The sequence below is a fragment of the Ogataea philodendri genome (assembly GCF_020536065.1).
Source record: "Ogataea philodendri strain CBS6075 chromosome Unknown scaffold13, whole genome shotgun sequence".
In the NCBI taxonomy this organism is placed as follows: domain Eukaryota; kingdom Fungi; phylum Ascomycota; class Pichiomycetes; order Pichiales; family Pichiaceae; genus Ogataea; species Ogataea philodendri.
In genome coordinates this window covers 241980-254687 of record NW_025764207.1, presented here as the reverse complement: position 1 = coordinate 254687, position 12708 = coordinate 241980, and the positions used below count along the sequence as shown (strand labels likewise).

At 48.5% G+C, this 12708-nt stretch overlaps 9 protein-coding genes across 9 annotated transcripts; 5 read left to right on the top strand and 4 right to left on the bottom strand.

The window, feature by feature from the left end:
• Positions 1-3: 3 nt before the first annotated feature.
• Positions 4-561, top strand: OGAPHI_006796 (uncharacterized protein; the record flags this gene model as incomplete). Its single annotated transcript, XM_046208121.1, has 1 exon — positions 4-561. One exon carries the CDS (start codon positions 4-6, stop codon positions 559-561), a length of 558 nt encoding a protein of 185 aa, XP_046058513.1.
• Positions 562-806: 245 nt separating this feature from the next.
• On the top strand, positions 807-2771 carry OGAPHI_006794 (uncharacterized protein; the record flags this gene model as incomplete). The annotated part of the gene is made up of 1 exon (XM_046208119.1): positions 807-2771. One exon carries the CDS (start codon positions 807-809, stop codon positions 2769-2771), a length of 1965 nt encoding a protein of 654 aa, XP_046058511.1.
• Positions 903-1864, bottom strand: OGAPHI_006795 (uncharacterized protein; the record flags this gene model as incomplete). The annotated part of the gene is made up of 2 exons (XM_046208120.1): positions 903-1440; positions 1656-1864. The coding sequence occupies 2 exons, from the start codon at positions 1862-1864 to the stop codon at positions 903-905; spliced, it is 747 nt and encodes a 248-aa protein (XP_046058512.1).
• Positions 2772-4113: 1342 nt separating the features above from the next.
• On the top strand, positions 4114-8032 carry OGAPHI_006793 (uncharacterized protein; the record flags this gene model as incomplete). The annotated part of the gene is made up of 2 exons (XM_046208118.1): positions 4114-4373; positions 4498-8032. The coding sequence occupies 2 exons, from the start codon at positions 4114-4116 to the stop codon at positions 8030-8032; spliced, it is 3795 nt and encodes a 1264-aa protein (XP_046058510.1).
• Positions 8033-8074: 42 nt separating this feature from the next.
• Positions 8075-9196, bottom strand: OGAPHI_006792 (uncharacterized protein; the record flags this gene model as incomplete). Its single annotated transcript, XM_046208115.1, has 2 exons — positions 8075-9112; positions 9188-9196. 2 exons carry the CDS (start codon positions 9194-9196, stop codon positions 8075-8077), a joined length of 1047 nt encoding a protein of 348 aa, XP_046058509.1.
• Positions 9197-9298: 102 nt separating this feature from the next.
• Positions 9299-11443, top strand: OGAPHI_006790 (uncharacterized protein; the record flags this gene model as incomplete). Its single annotated transcript, XM_046208113.1, has 1 exon — positions 9299-11443. One exon carries the CDS (start codon positions 9299-9301, stop codon positions 11441-11443), a length of 2145 nt encoding a protein of 714 aa, XP_046058507.1.
• On the bottom strand, positions 10366-11345 carry OGAPHI_006791 (uncharacterized protein; the record flags this gene model as incomplete). The annotated part of the gene is made up of 2 exons (XM_046208114.1): positions 10366-10891; positions 11326-11345. 2 exons carry the CDS (start codon positions 11343-11345, stop codon positions 10366-10368), a joined length of 546 nt encoding a protein of 181 aa, XP_046058508.1.
• Positions 11444-11470: 27 nt separating the features above from the next.
• On the bottom strand, positions 11471-11950 carry OGAPHI_006789 (uncharacterized protein; the record flags this gene model as incomplete). The annotated part of the gene is made up of 1 exon (XM_046208112.1): positions 11471-11950. One exon carries the CDS (start codon positions 11948-11950, stop codon positions 11471-11473), a length of 480 nt encoding a protein of 159 aa, XP_046058506.1.
• A 117-nt stretch (positions 11951-12067) lies between these two features.
• On the top strand, positions 12068-12706 carry OGAPHI_006788 (uncharacterized protein; the record flags this gene model as incomplete). Its single annotated transcript, XM_046208111.1, has 1 exon — positions 12068-12706. One exon carries the CDS (start codon positions 12068-12070, stop codon positions 12704-12706), a length of 639 nt encoding a protein of 212 aa, XP_046058505.1.
• Positions 12707-12708: the final 2 nt, after the last annotated feature.

Below are 12708 nucleotides of genomic sequence, written 5' to 3'. Positions count from 1 at the left end.
CTTATGTGGACCAAGAAAGAAGCAATGGATTTAGAAATAGCCCCGGAAAGAAACATCCCCATCCCGCCTGCTTCATCGCAGGAGATGTGCACGGGGTCGACGCGCTCATTGAACGACTTTCTACGGATCTCGCGAACGCTTATCGACGACAAACTACGCACCAGACTCAATAGCATTTTAAACCATCACGAGACGCAGTCGCGCGGGTCGATTTTGCCGCGGTCGGAGTCTTGCCAGCAATTTGTGGACGAGCTGCTGCTCCCACAATGGAGAGCCAGAACAAGCCGCATCCAATTCTGTCTGAACCATGCCAGTGAGCTGGTAAAGGAAGTGGAGACCAAAGAGGTGCAACTGGACGAGGAGGAACGAAACAGACTTACCAGAGTCGATCCTTACGCATTGAAAGACCTAACCAGAGACTTGAGAGAGAAAAGAGAGGTGGCAGAGCAGATCCGAAATCGATACCAAAACGAACTGGAAATTGAGGAAATCATCGAAGGAAGAAGCAAAAGCCTTATCAAAGATTTATGTGGAGAAAACATCCTGTTTTCTAAACAGTAAGGCGATTGCTACAAGGGTCCCGATTAGGATCAGATAGAGGCTTGCTCAAACGGCTACCATTGACCCTGTGGCTGTGCACGATGTGGCTAAATACAAATAATTTCTCTATTACGTCCCGATTTGGAAATCTATAAACAATCAAAGTAAACAAGAATATTTTAGTTTTCCTATTAAGGACGTCCATTTAGAACATAAAAAGAAACCTGTCCCACCTCATCTAACGTCGTTCCTGTCTCTTTGTACTTATGAGCACTGGAAGAGCACTTCAGGCGTTAAACAACGTCCAATTGAACACCAAAGCTGTCCCGTCTAGTGGAATCATTAAGACGCCGGTTCGCAGCTCAGTTTCCAAGCCGGAGACAAAAACCAAAAAGAAGAAGGAGAAGCTCAGCTCGCTGTGTAAGACTCCGCCAAGTGTGGTTCGCACCAGAAATGGAAGAGGTTATCATAGAGGACTGTTCCTTGGTGAAGGAGGATTTGCCAGATGTTTCCAAATGAAAGACGAGAGTGGCCGTATCTACGCTGCCAAGACCGTTGCTAAGGCGTCCATCAAGAACGAGAAGACCAAGACCAAGCTTTTGAGTGAGATCAAAATCCACAAGAGCATGTCTCATCCCAACATTGTCCAGTTCGTTGACTGTTTCGAAGACGATGTTAATGTCTACATTTTGTTGGAGATTTGTCCTCATCAGTCGCTGATGGACCTTCTCAAGGCCAGAAAAGTTTTGAGTGAACCAGAAGTGAGACTTTTCATGGTTCAAATCATCGGTGCTATCAAATACTTGCACAGAAGAAGAGTCGTCCACAGAGACTTGAAGCTTGGAAACATCTTCTTTGACCCAGACATGAACATCAAAATTGGAGACTTCGGTCTGGCCACTGTGGTCAGCTCGTCCTCAAATAAGAGATACACTATCTGCGGTACTCCTAATTACATTGCTCCCGAGGTGCTTGGTGGTAAAACCACCGGCCACAGTTTTGAGGTCGACATCTGGGCAATTGGTATCATGATGTTTGCATTGTTGTTTGGCAAGCCTCCATTCCAGGCTAAGGATGTTCAGATCATCTACGAAAGAATCAAGAAGAACGAATACAAATTTCCTTCAGACTCTGTGGCTTCTGCAGAATCCAAAGATTTGATTGTGAAGCTGCTCTCCACCGATCCAACAAACAGACCTTCGCTAGACGAGATCTTGGACCACGATTGGTTTAAATGCGGACCATTCCCAGCCCAGATTTCCACCGAATCGCTCAAACAAATCCCTAAAAACTTGGCTTTCCTTACCAAGGAAGAATCTCTCATCAACTTTGCCACATGCAAGCAACGGGTTGGAATCAACGAGTCCTACAAAAACCCTGTTGAAATCTTGAAAACCGACTTGGAAAGCGAGCAACCAAAAACGCTTCTTCCTCATTCCCTCTCTCCTAATAATACCAAGAATAAGTACAAAGAGATTGCTCCAGTTTCGGTGAGGAGCACGGTGAGAAGCAAAATCACCACGGAACTGGCTAACGCGCACCAAGAAAACCAAACCGTTCGCATACTGAACGATACATTGTCCACCACGTTGATGAACATGAAAGAGATCGAGTCTCAAAGATTCAGGCCTGATCCAAAGATGATGAAGAAGCCGGTGATTGTGAGCAAGTGGGTCGACTATTCGAACAAGCACGGATTCTCGTACCAGCTCACTTCCGGAGCCATTGGCGTTCTTTTCAACTCTGGTCAGACAGTGTTGAAGATGGTGGATACTACAGACGTTTTCTACATCTCCAACTCTTTTGAGAACGGTTGGCAAATTGCACACTACACAGAAGGCTCCACTCCTTCTCTGCTTTCGCGCGAGATCGAGGTTGTGGACTTTTTCCGCAAGTACATGACTGCACACCTTTCAGATGTGTCTTCGGGCGCACGCAAGACATCTGGTCGCAGCAAAGATGTATTTCTACGCAGATATACCCGGGATGACAACTACATTATGTTCGAGTTGAGCAATGGCAGCTACCAGTTTAACTTCAAAGATCACCACAAGATGGTGATTTCTGAGCATGGTCAATACATTACACACATTACGCCTGCCAAAGAAATCGAGACTTTACCCTTGGACTATGCTTTGAACAATGGTAATTTCTATGATAACCCCGACGAGTATTTCAGCGTGAAATACGATTTCATAAAGCATGCTCTCAGAGACAAGTTGTCGATATAAAAAGAAAGCCGAGTCCAGTTGGCCTGTATAACGGATGAATAATACCACAAAAAAGCCTTCAAGTTATTTTGTTCCAGTAGTCGATTAGTTTTCTATTCTATTGTACATTATATGTCGTCTGTTTCTCCTTCTGCAAGCAGGGCCTTCAACTCCCATTCTCTCTTGAACTTGTCGTTGAGAATGCCCAGCTTGGAAATCAATCTTGTGCATGCATTTTTCAGCGCAGTTCGTGGCTTGTATCCTTCTTCTGTCTGGAGTCGCATGATGAAGTTGGCAAACAACGGATGCTCGATTTTGTAGGCGACAAAAAGCACTTGTGGGTCGGTGGCAAGCTCCTGTTTGAGCAAGTTTCCGAGAGTGTGGTCTTCTCTCTCAAATTTTATAAGCACACAGCTCGGGACCTTCGAGTCCGGCGTGATCTGAAGCCTGGAATGTTAGCGTTGGAAACCGTAAAAACATACTTAGGAACTCCGTCCGGTAATATAAATAGCTCAAACCTGTCTGGGGCGTTCATGGTGAAGCAAAACCAAGTGTTGATAAATTTTCGAGAGCGGTGCAGGGGTGTACTAAAATTATAATCAGGACTGACAACTCAATCTAGACACACCCCGTCAAGATTACGTTTGGGGTGAAAAAAACAGGGTCTGGACCAAAATTTCGGGTCGATTTCGAGCTCTTGAATGTGTTCATCCATTGCGATCTTTGGTGTTGTGTCGATCTGGCCAATTGCCAGGTTCCCTGCTGCTACAGCTTCCCCTTTTCTCTGTCACCCGGCCTCGGGATATCTGGGAGGTGCACGACCTGATAACTCCCGCTTCATGCACACGCTTTTTCAAATATCTTTTTCTGCTTTAGACGGAGAAGACAAGTTTCCATCCTGTGCAAACTCGTGGCAAGCTTGTGATCATCAGCAGTCTAACCGAGGGGCGTGTCTCGCGTGTATTTTTAGTGTTTCAGCAGCCAATCCGACCTGATTTTGCACGATGTCAACACAAGATTCGTGGCAAAACAAAGAGTCCTCAGACCACCAGCCTGCTAATATGCAGTCCTACGGGTAAGTAACGACGCTCAGATCCAAGATCGCAAACGTACTAACGCATTTGCAGTCTCCAACAAGGTGCGCCAGTGCTTCCTCCACCAAGCTCCTTGGAGAACGGTGAATATCAACGGGACCACAGACCACTCAGTTCCGGTCAACCACTATATCCGCTGCCCTCCTTACCAGGAATCAACAATCTGGGCAGATATTCGGTCCAAAATATGGACAATTCACACGTAAGTACCGCCGGCCAATTTTCGGCCCCCCTTTTGTTCAACTAACGAATTTTAGCCACCCGACAACATGAACCTGGTTTCTCCTTCATCCCAACACCAGAACCTCGTTTCCACAGCTATCCAGCAACACACGCAGGATCACACCCAGGCCCAGCTACAAGCCGCGCAGCAAGCAGCCCAACAGGTTGCTGCTACCGCGCAGTCGTACCGGCCACTCAACGTCAAGGACGCCTTGTCATATCTGGACCAGGTCAAGATCCAGTTCCAGAACCAGACAGACGTCTACAATAACTTCCTGGACATAATGAAAGACTTCAAGAGTCAAAGGTAAGTACTCCTCGCACCAAAGGCTTTTTTTGGCAGGTGTGTCTGAAGTGTTTTTTTCCTCTTCTCTCCCACCTCCAAAGTTGATCTTGTGGTTTCACCCCCAACATTACTAACTTCCTCGCAGCATTGATACTCCTGGTGTCATTGAAAGAGTCTCGACTTTATTTAGAGGTCATCCGAAGCTAATTGATGGATTCAACACCTTTCTTCCTCAGGGTTTTGCCATCGAGTGTTCCACTGCAGATCCAAATACCATCATTGTGACTACCCCTATGGGTAAGACAGTTAGACAGGATCCAGGACCGATTCCATACGACCCGCAGCAACGCCCCACCTCCCAGATGGAGTATCAGTATTCCCATCAGCCCCAGGCACAGTACGAGATGCTCGGGAACGGCGCGCAGCAAGCTCCTTATTACCGCGTGCAACAGCAACCGGCACCTCAGCCGTTGCAGCAGCAACAAGACGTCAAGCAAGGCTCTCCAGCGGAGTTCGACCAAGCCATCAACTATGTCAATAAAATCAAGCAAAGGTACGCCAACGAGCCAGATATCTACAAGCACTTCCTCGAGAACCTCCAGATGTATCAAAAGGGAATCAAGCCAATCGACGAAGTGTATAGAGAGATCTCTGTCTTGTTCAGAGACGCGCCGGATCTGCTGGAAGACTTCAAGCTTTTCATGCCGGAAACCACCGGTCCAGTGGTAGAGCAACCAGGGTCATTGCAAGGACCTCAAATGGGCGAGTACAATAATTATGGCCAGGTCTACTACGATGGAAAGCCTCCTGGTCACCTCGGCCAACCTCCTTCGCAAGGTCAGTCTCAGCCACAGTCCCAACAGTCGGCTGTTCAATTGCCCCCTGTCGGAAGCTTCCAACCACCAACTTTCCGTCAGCCAGTTTCCCAGCTTCCTGCCAAGGATAAAAAGAAGAGGTGGGGTTCGCAGCAACTTTCCCAGCCTATCGCAAGCCAGAAGCCATACCAAATGACTCAGCCTTATGACGAGCCTCCTGTTTCCAATCTTCGTGCCACACTACAGCCAAGAAGACGCAAAGATGAGAATCCATCGTTGCTCCCTGGTGTCCCAGAACCAGTCTTCCCAAATACTGCAGAGTCGGATCTGACGGACGAAATCACCTTCTTTGACAAGGTCAAGAAAACAATCGCCAACAAGCAGACTTACAATGAATTCCTCAAGTTCCTCAGGCTCTACTCGAGCGAGGTCATTGACAAGGACACGTTAATTGAAAAAGTGGACGGTTTCCTTGGTGGCTTCCCAGACTTGTTTGACTGGTTCAAGTCCTTTGTTGGATGGGAGGAAAAGCCTTTGCATATTGAGAACATTGCAATCAAAAAACAGCAGCTCGATCTCATGATGTGCAAAGCTTGCGGTCCTTCTTACAGATTGCTTCCAAAGTCTCAAACCTTTATGCCGTGCTCTGGAAGAGATGAGATGTGTTGGGAGGTCTTGAACGACGAATGGGCAGGACACCCCGTTTGGGCTTCTGAAGAGTCCGGTTTCATTGCTCACCGTAAGAACCAGTACGAAGACATCTTGTTCAGAACCGAAGAAGAGAGACACGAGTACGACTTCTACATGGAAGCTAACCTCAGAACGATTCAAACTTTGGAAACCATTGCAAACAGATTAGCTAACATGACTGCGGATGAAAAGGCCAAGTTCAAGCTTCCTCCTGGTTTGGGACACACTTCTGTTACTATTTACAAGAAGGTGATCAGAAAAGTGTACGACAAGGATAAGGGGTTCGAAGTCATTGAGGCTCTGCATGAGAATCCGGCTGTTGCCGTGCCTGTTGTCCTTAAAAGATTGAAACAAAAGGACGAGGAATGGAAGAGAGCTCACAGAGAATGGAACAAGGTGTGGAGAGAGCTGGAACAAAAGGCCTTCTACAAGTCTCTTGATCACCTTGGTTTGACGTTCAAGCAAATTGACAAGAAGCTTTTGACTAACAAACAATTGGTCAGCGAGATCTCGACCATCAGGCAAGAGCAGGTTCAGAAGAAGTTGCACCCGCTGATGCCAATTCCAAAGTCGCAACTCGATTACAAGTACAAAGACTATGACGTGTTTATGGACGTCCTGCAATTAGTTGATTGCTACTTGAAGAACAACCAAACTTACTCGCAGTACGACAAGGAGAAGGTTGAAGGGTTCTTGCGCTCTTTCATTGCCAAGTTTTTCTTTTTGGACTCCAAATTCATTGATGAGGCTGTGAAGCAAAGAACTGGCGACGATGAGAAGGAGGTCGAAAAGGAAGAGTCTGATGACACTGATTCCGTCTCCGCGGTTACCACTCTGTCTCAGTCCAAGAAGAGATCTAGGGAAAACGACTTGTTAAGAGACGTCTTGAAAAAGGTGAAGAAGCCAAAGAAGAACGACGCGGAAGACGAGTCTGACTCTGCTGCTTCTGTTCAGGCTGCACCACAATCGGAAGAAGCTGAAGAAGTTGAAAGGGCTCAAACCAACTGGATCACCAACGACCGTCCAAATGTTACTTACGGTGATGACCGTGTTGAGTACAACATGTTTTGCAATACCCAGCTTTATGTTTTCTACCGGTTCCTCAACACCATGTATGAGAGACTGTTGGAGATCAAGAACCTTGGTCCAGAGGTGAACAAGGAGATCAAGTCGAGAAGAGTGACTCCTTTCGCCAAGGATCTTGGTCTGATCAACGACCAACTTGAAGAGATGAACATCAACATCAAGGGTGACGACTCATACAAAGAAGCTTTGGCTCTGTGTGCCAAGGTGATTGAGGGTTCTTTGGACCAAAACAACTTCGAAGAGACTCTCCGTCAAGGATTCAGAAACAAGGCATTCAAGCTGTTCACTGTGGACAAGGTGATTTCCGGACTGTTGAAACATTGTCACAGTATTGTGAATGACTCGAGATGTTCAGAGATTGTTCTTTTGATGGAGAAAGACCGTAACGTGTCCAGAACCACTGCTAGAGACCAAATCATTTACAGAATGCAGGTTCGCAACCTGATGTCTTCCGACGAGAACATGTTCAAGATCACATTCAACAAGGACTTGAACGAGACGAGCATCACGTTCCTTGCGCTGGACGACACCACAATCAGAGACGACTCCAAGACTCCCGAGGAGAAGTGGAACTACTATCTCACCAGTTACTCCATGTCTCATCCAACTGAAGGTATTGACTCTGGAGCCATTCTGCTTCCATTTTTGAAGTCGAACGTTGAGGAGGAAGAGGACGAGGACGAGGAGATCGAAGGAGCGGCCAACTCCAAGCTCAAGGTGAAGATCGACAAGGAGACTTACAGACTTGTGTTTGAGCCTGGTTCGTTCGATGTGTTTGTGCGTGAGAGTGCATTTGCTCCAGACAGCAAGCGGTTGAGCAAAGAGTCGCGGTTGGCCAGTTTGCGCGACGCTCTTATTGGTGAGTACGGTTTAGGAAAAGAGCTGGACGAGGGCGAGATTGAGGAAGCCAAAAAGCGGTTTAACGTGTGGCAGGAACAAGGACCGGAGGCCTATGTTCAAAGCGACGGCGTTGGAGAGCACTCTGTTGGGGAGACTCTGAGCACCGGCGCGGAGACGGTGATTTCCGACACAGCACCTTCGCAGACCGACCACACGTCTGCCGAAGCAGATAAGGGAAGCGAAGAATGATGGTTTTTTTATCAAACAATGTATAATACAATTAGATTAGTTTCAGATGTATTTTGATGATTCGTAAGGTTCCGTTGAGACGTCGACACCGAAGTCGTCTAACGTTTCGCCGAGCTGGTTCGACCACGACGAAACGGTTTGTTCCTGGGACTGGGACTCGAAGTTAGATCCGTCTGGTGGCCAAGGAAGGTTGAGTTGGTCTTCGTCTTCGTTGACGTTAGTGAAGTGGATACCGTCTTCCCGAGGTCTTCCCCATGGCCAGAGCCAGAGGTAGACTGGGCCCAACGCGGAGCACAGGTTCTGGAACGCCGAGTTGGTGTCGTACGGGAAAATGAGGTCGTCGTAGGAGAAGTTTGGAGGAATATTGGAGTCTGGTTTCAGCTCTCTATAGTTTGACTTCCACGACGTGAGAGTTGGCAAGGACTTTCCGTGGATAATCCGATAGTTGTTTCTGATTTTGATCCAGAACTTTTCCGTGTAGAATTGTGTTTGAATGCGTTCTCTTTCCCAATTCTCTATAGTTGTTTCATTTGTAGTGAGAGAGAAGAATGTGCGTATGAACAGGATGCCGATGGTAAAGAGAACAAAGAATGACAATAAGGCTGTAGCTATGACCAGAAACACGTCCTTGGTGTTGAACAGATACGCCGGTAAGTGTCTGTTTGTGTAGTACTGTGCTAGTTTGGACGACAGGTTCCAGAACGTGTACGAGGTGGCCACCAACACCCAGACAAGGAATCTGATGAAATGGGGCATGTTTTCGTGGCCCACGCAGTTCATCGTCCAAGGACAGTGGTGATCCATGCGCAAAACGCACTGTTTGCACGTTTTGCAATGGTGGGTCCTTTCAGGCTTGTCTTGTTTGCACTTGGTGCAGTATTTGTACCATGTTTTCTGTGGAGACACCGTTCTGTCAATGCGATAGCCCTTGGGAGGCGTTCCTGGAGGCGTGTAGATGGCCAGGTAGTATGATCCCCAGACCAAAACTGCCAGGATCGACAACGTTGTTTGATCCTTGCCGTCTTTGAAAAAAAGGTAATGGGACGATATCTGGATGGATGCAATGATCAGCGAGGGGATCTGGTGGTGTTAGCTCGTTGGTTTGTGCTTGTTGTCTCTACTTACGGCTATCCCGAGCCAGGGCCATTTAAATACAACAGCCATAGTTGAGGAATAAAATAAATGCAAATATTAAATACTCACGTTATTATTTAATTGTTCCTCCTTGTTATCGCAGATTTGGTTGTTATATTTATTCAAGCAGCCATGGAAGAAGCAGAAACAACTCCATACGATGTTCTGCCAACGTTCGAGACACACAACGAGCTTCTCAACCGTACGCTTTCGGAGATTGAACAAATGTCTCCCACAGAGCACCTCCCAGACTATCAGAGCGTGGTCAATGGCGACACCCCGGCTTACAGCCCAACCCAAACGCGGGCAGAACTCGCAGAGGCCACCCATCATAACAGCGAGAGTCTTTTGCTGAACAATCTGGACAGAATCCAGAAGATTTCGTCTCCTATAAAGATATCTATTCGAATCACCAAGACATTTCCTCAGATGGGCAAGGACGTTGAGCGGGCCAATCCTCTGAGAGAGTTCCATTCGGGCGATCTGGTCACGGGATGCGTCACGGTGACAAACATCTCTGCTCATCCCATCCCGTTCGAGCTGTTTCTGGTGTCTTTGGAGGGATACATCACCATTCCGTCGATTGTGACTAACACTGTGGCTAAACACACATTTCTTCGTGCGTTCGATTTTGGAGCGTGCTATCTCAAGTCCCATTTCCCTACACCCAACTACGATACGCCACAAGTGGCCACGTTCGACGAGCACGACCAGACCTCGTACGGGTTCCCGGAAACTAAAGTGCTCGAGCCCGGTTGCAAGTACAAGAAGTTCTTTTATTTCAAACTTCCCGAGTCGTTGCTCGAGTGCACGTGCAACCACCAGATCTACGACCATTTCGAGAAACTGCCACCGTCATTTGGACTCGACAGAGACGCTTTTGAAGGCCGTGCCAAGATTATTGCCGTCAACGAGTCTCTTGGGTACGGCCGTCTCCAGGACATTGGGTCGCCGATCTTGTTGAACGACCAGAGCGAGTACGGCCAGTCCATCTCGTACGCAGTGTGCACTTACATGATCGGAAAGCACCACGACATTTACAAGAAAGACCCTATCAAGAAATACATTATGATAAAGGACGAAAAACACTACATCAGGTTCATTCCCGACGAGTCGTTGGATGTTCCTTCTTATAAAGACAATCAGATCACACCGCCACCAACTACAAGCTCGCAGTTAGAGACGATTTCAAAGGAGGCTCAAAAGGCCATTGATAAACTGAAAAGCATCAAGGACCTCCAAGGGATTGGTGTGAAAGACAATCGCGAGGCGGATGAGCTGAGCTCGGAGATACACCGCCTCAAGAAAGTCGAGCTCAACCTGTCTGGCGAGCAGCCGGTGCTGGAATCACCGGCTGCGTACCAGAACAGTGTGAGCATTTCATTGGTGCCAAAGAAGAAGCTTTTCGCGTTTGGTAGCGCCAAGGCGAACGAGGTGCTGGGGAATCTAGAGTTCCACGCATCTATAGACAAGAGTGTTCGTCTCGGGTACATTGTTCCTAGTGTGTTGTCCAAAATGGCATCTGTCGGGGCTGACACTAAAGCCAAAGCTGCGGCATCGCAAGTGCCGCTACAGTCGCCGCTGCTTTCGCCAGTGTCTTCTGCTAATACGGTCCCCGCAGCCATCAGTCCGATGAACAGCCGTTTGTCACTGACAGACACCGGGTCCGATAGTTTGGAGTCGAAACTAATTCCGTTGCCGTTTTCGAGCGAGGTGGAGATCCAGCTCGACTACAACGGAGCGAGCCTGCCGGAGCTGTCGAGCATCAAGCCCACGCTCAAATCGTTTTCGATCTCGTCTCCTGCGCCTATTCCGGTGACGTTTGACCCGCAGTTTCTTTTGGGAGCAGAGACCCCGGCGTACGCAATACTGAACCTGAAGACCAAGTTCACGGAGTACCTGACGCAGCTCAAGGTGTTGGCAAAGGAGACGGGCCGCGGGGTGGAGAAACAACTCTTTCATGACCTGGTGGCTTTATCGAACGTGAGTCTGAGCCAGAAGACGCTGCCTATTTTTTCGGAGGTAAGACTCAAGAAGCAGCCCGTTTGGACGAAAACAGAAAACGGACACACCACCAAGTTCCGCATCAAGCTGAACTACGACTACGGCGCCGTCAAGACGCAGGCGCTGCTGCCAGGGTTCAGCATCTGCAACCTTACCAAACTCTATTATTTGTCATTGAAGCTGAGCTTCAAAAAACACTCAACGAAAAACACTACGCTCAAAATTCCTATTGAAGTTGCGAAGTTTGGGTTCGGCCGCAACCCAGAAACATGATTCATTGGCTTGATGGCATATACAGGGCTAATTAAAATCACCGACCTGGAGGTTTCTGGTCATGGCGGGCAGAGCCACCCGCACGCCGTCGAGCTCCTTGGTCATGTGCACCTGGCATCCGAGTCTGCTTGTTTCGGTAAGACCGAACGCCAGGTCGAGCATATCGTTTTCGTCGTCGTCCGGCTCTGGGATCGAGTCGTAGTACTCGGGGTCCACGATAACGTGGCACGTGGAGCAGGCGCACGAGCCTCCGCACGCGCCCTCCATGTCGATGTGGTTGGCCTGGGCAATATCCAGGATCGAGTCGCCCTCGGCCACCTCAAACGTCTTCTGTGCTCCGTCCTTGGTGATGAATGTGATGTGCAGCTCTTCGCCCGGATTCGGCTTTTTGAGCGGGTGGTGGAACACAGGACTGCCCGCACGGAACTGGCGCGTCATCCAGCCCACTCGGGCCACCCTCGGCACCCTCAAAACAGGTCTCAGTCCGGTCACTGCTGCGAGTCTCATCAATTTTAAAGGAAAAAGATTACTTTCCAGCTGAAAATTATTGGTTCGGGTTCCGGTTATGGAGCACCAACCTCCTTGCCTTCAAAAATTAAAGCTGCGCAAAATATTAACCTGCAAATGTCTCTGTTCCAAGGTTACGAAACAGATTTTAAGCTGGCCCATTCGGAGGCCCAGCAGAAATTGTCCCAGATATACGGCCTCACCGACCAGGATAAGCGCGTGGACCTGATGCGGGAGGTCGAGAAGCTCATAGACGACGGATATGACTTAATTGACTCGATGTCCTTGGAGGTGCAACAGCTCGCCACCCACCAACGCTCGTCGTACAACGCAAAGACAAGAACGTACAAGCAGGACCTCGAACGGCTCAAGGCAGACCTCAAGTCGCTCATGGACGATAACGACAGAGTCAACCTGCTGGGAGTCAGCAGCCAGGACGACTACAATCAGCGACAGAAATTGCTCAATTCCCACTCCTCGATCGATAGGTCCACACAGCGGCTCAATGACGCCACAAGAACGGCTCTCGACACGGAAAACGTCGGCACAAGCATCCTCGACAACCTAAGGTCCCAGAGAGACCAGATCCTCAACGCCAGAGAAACCCTGACAGAGGCAGACACCTACGTGGACAGATCGCTCGCTACTCTGAAAACCATGACCCGCAGACTCGCAACCAACAAAATGATCACCTATGGAATCATCGCCGTGCTCATCATGCTGATCTTCCTGACCCTTATCAGCAAATTCAGTTGAGT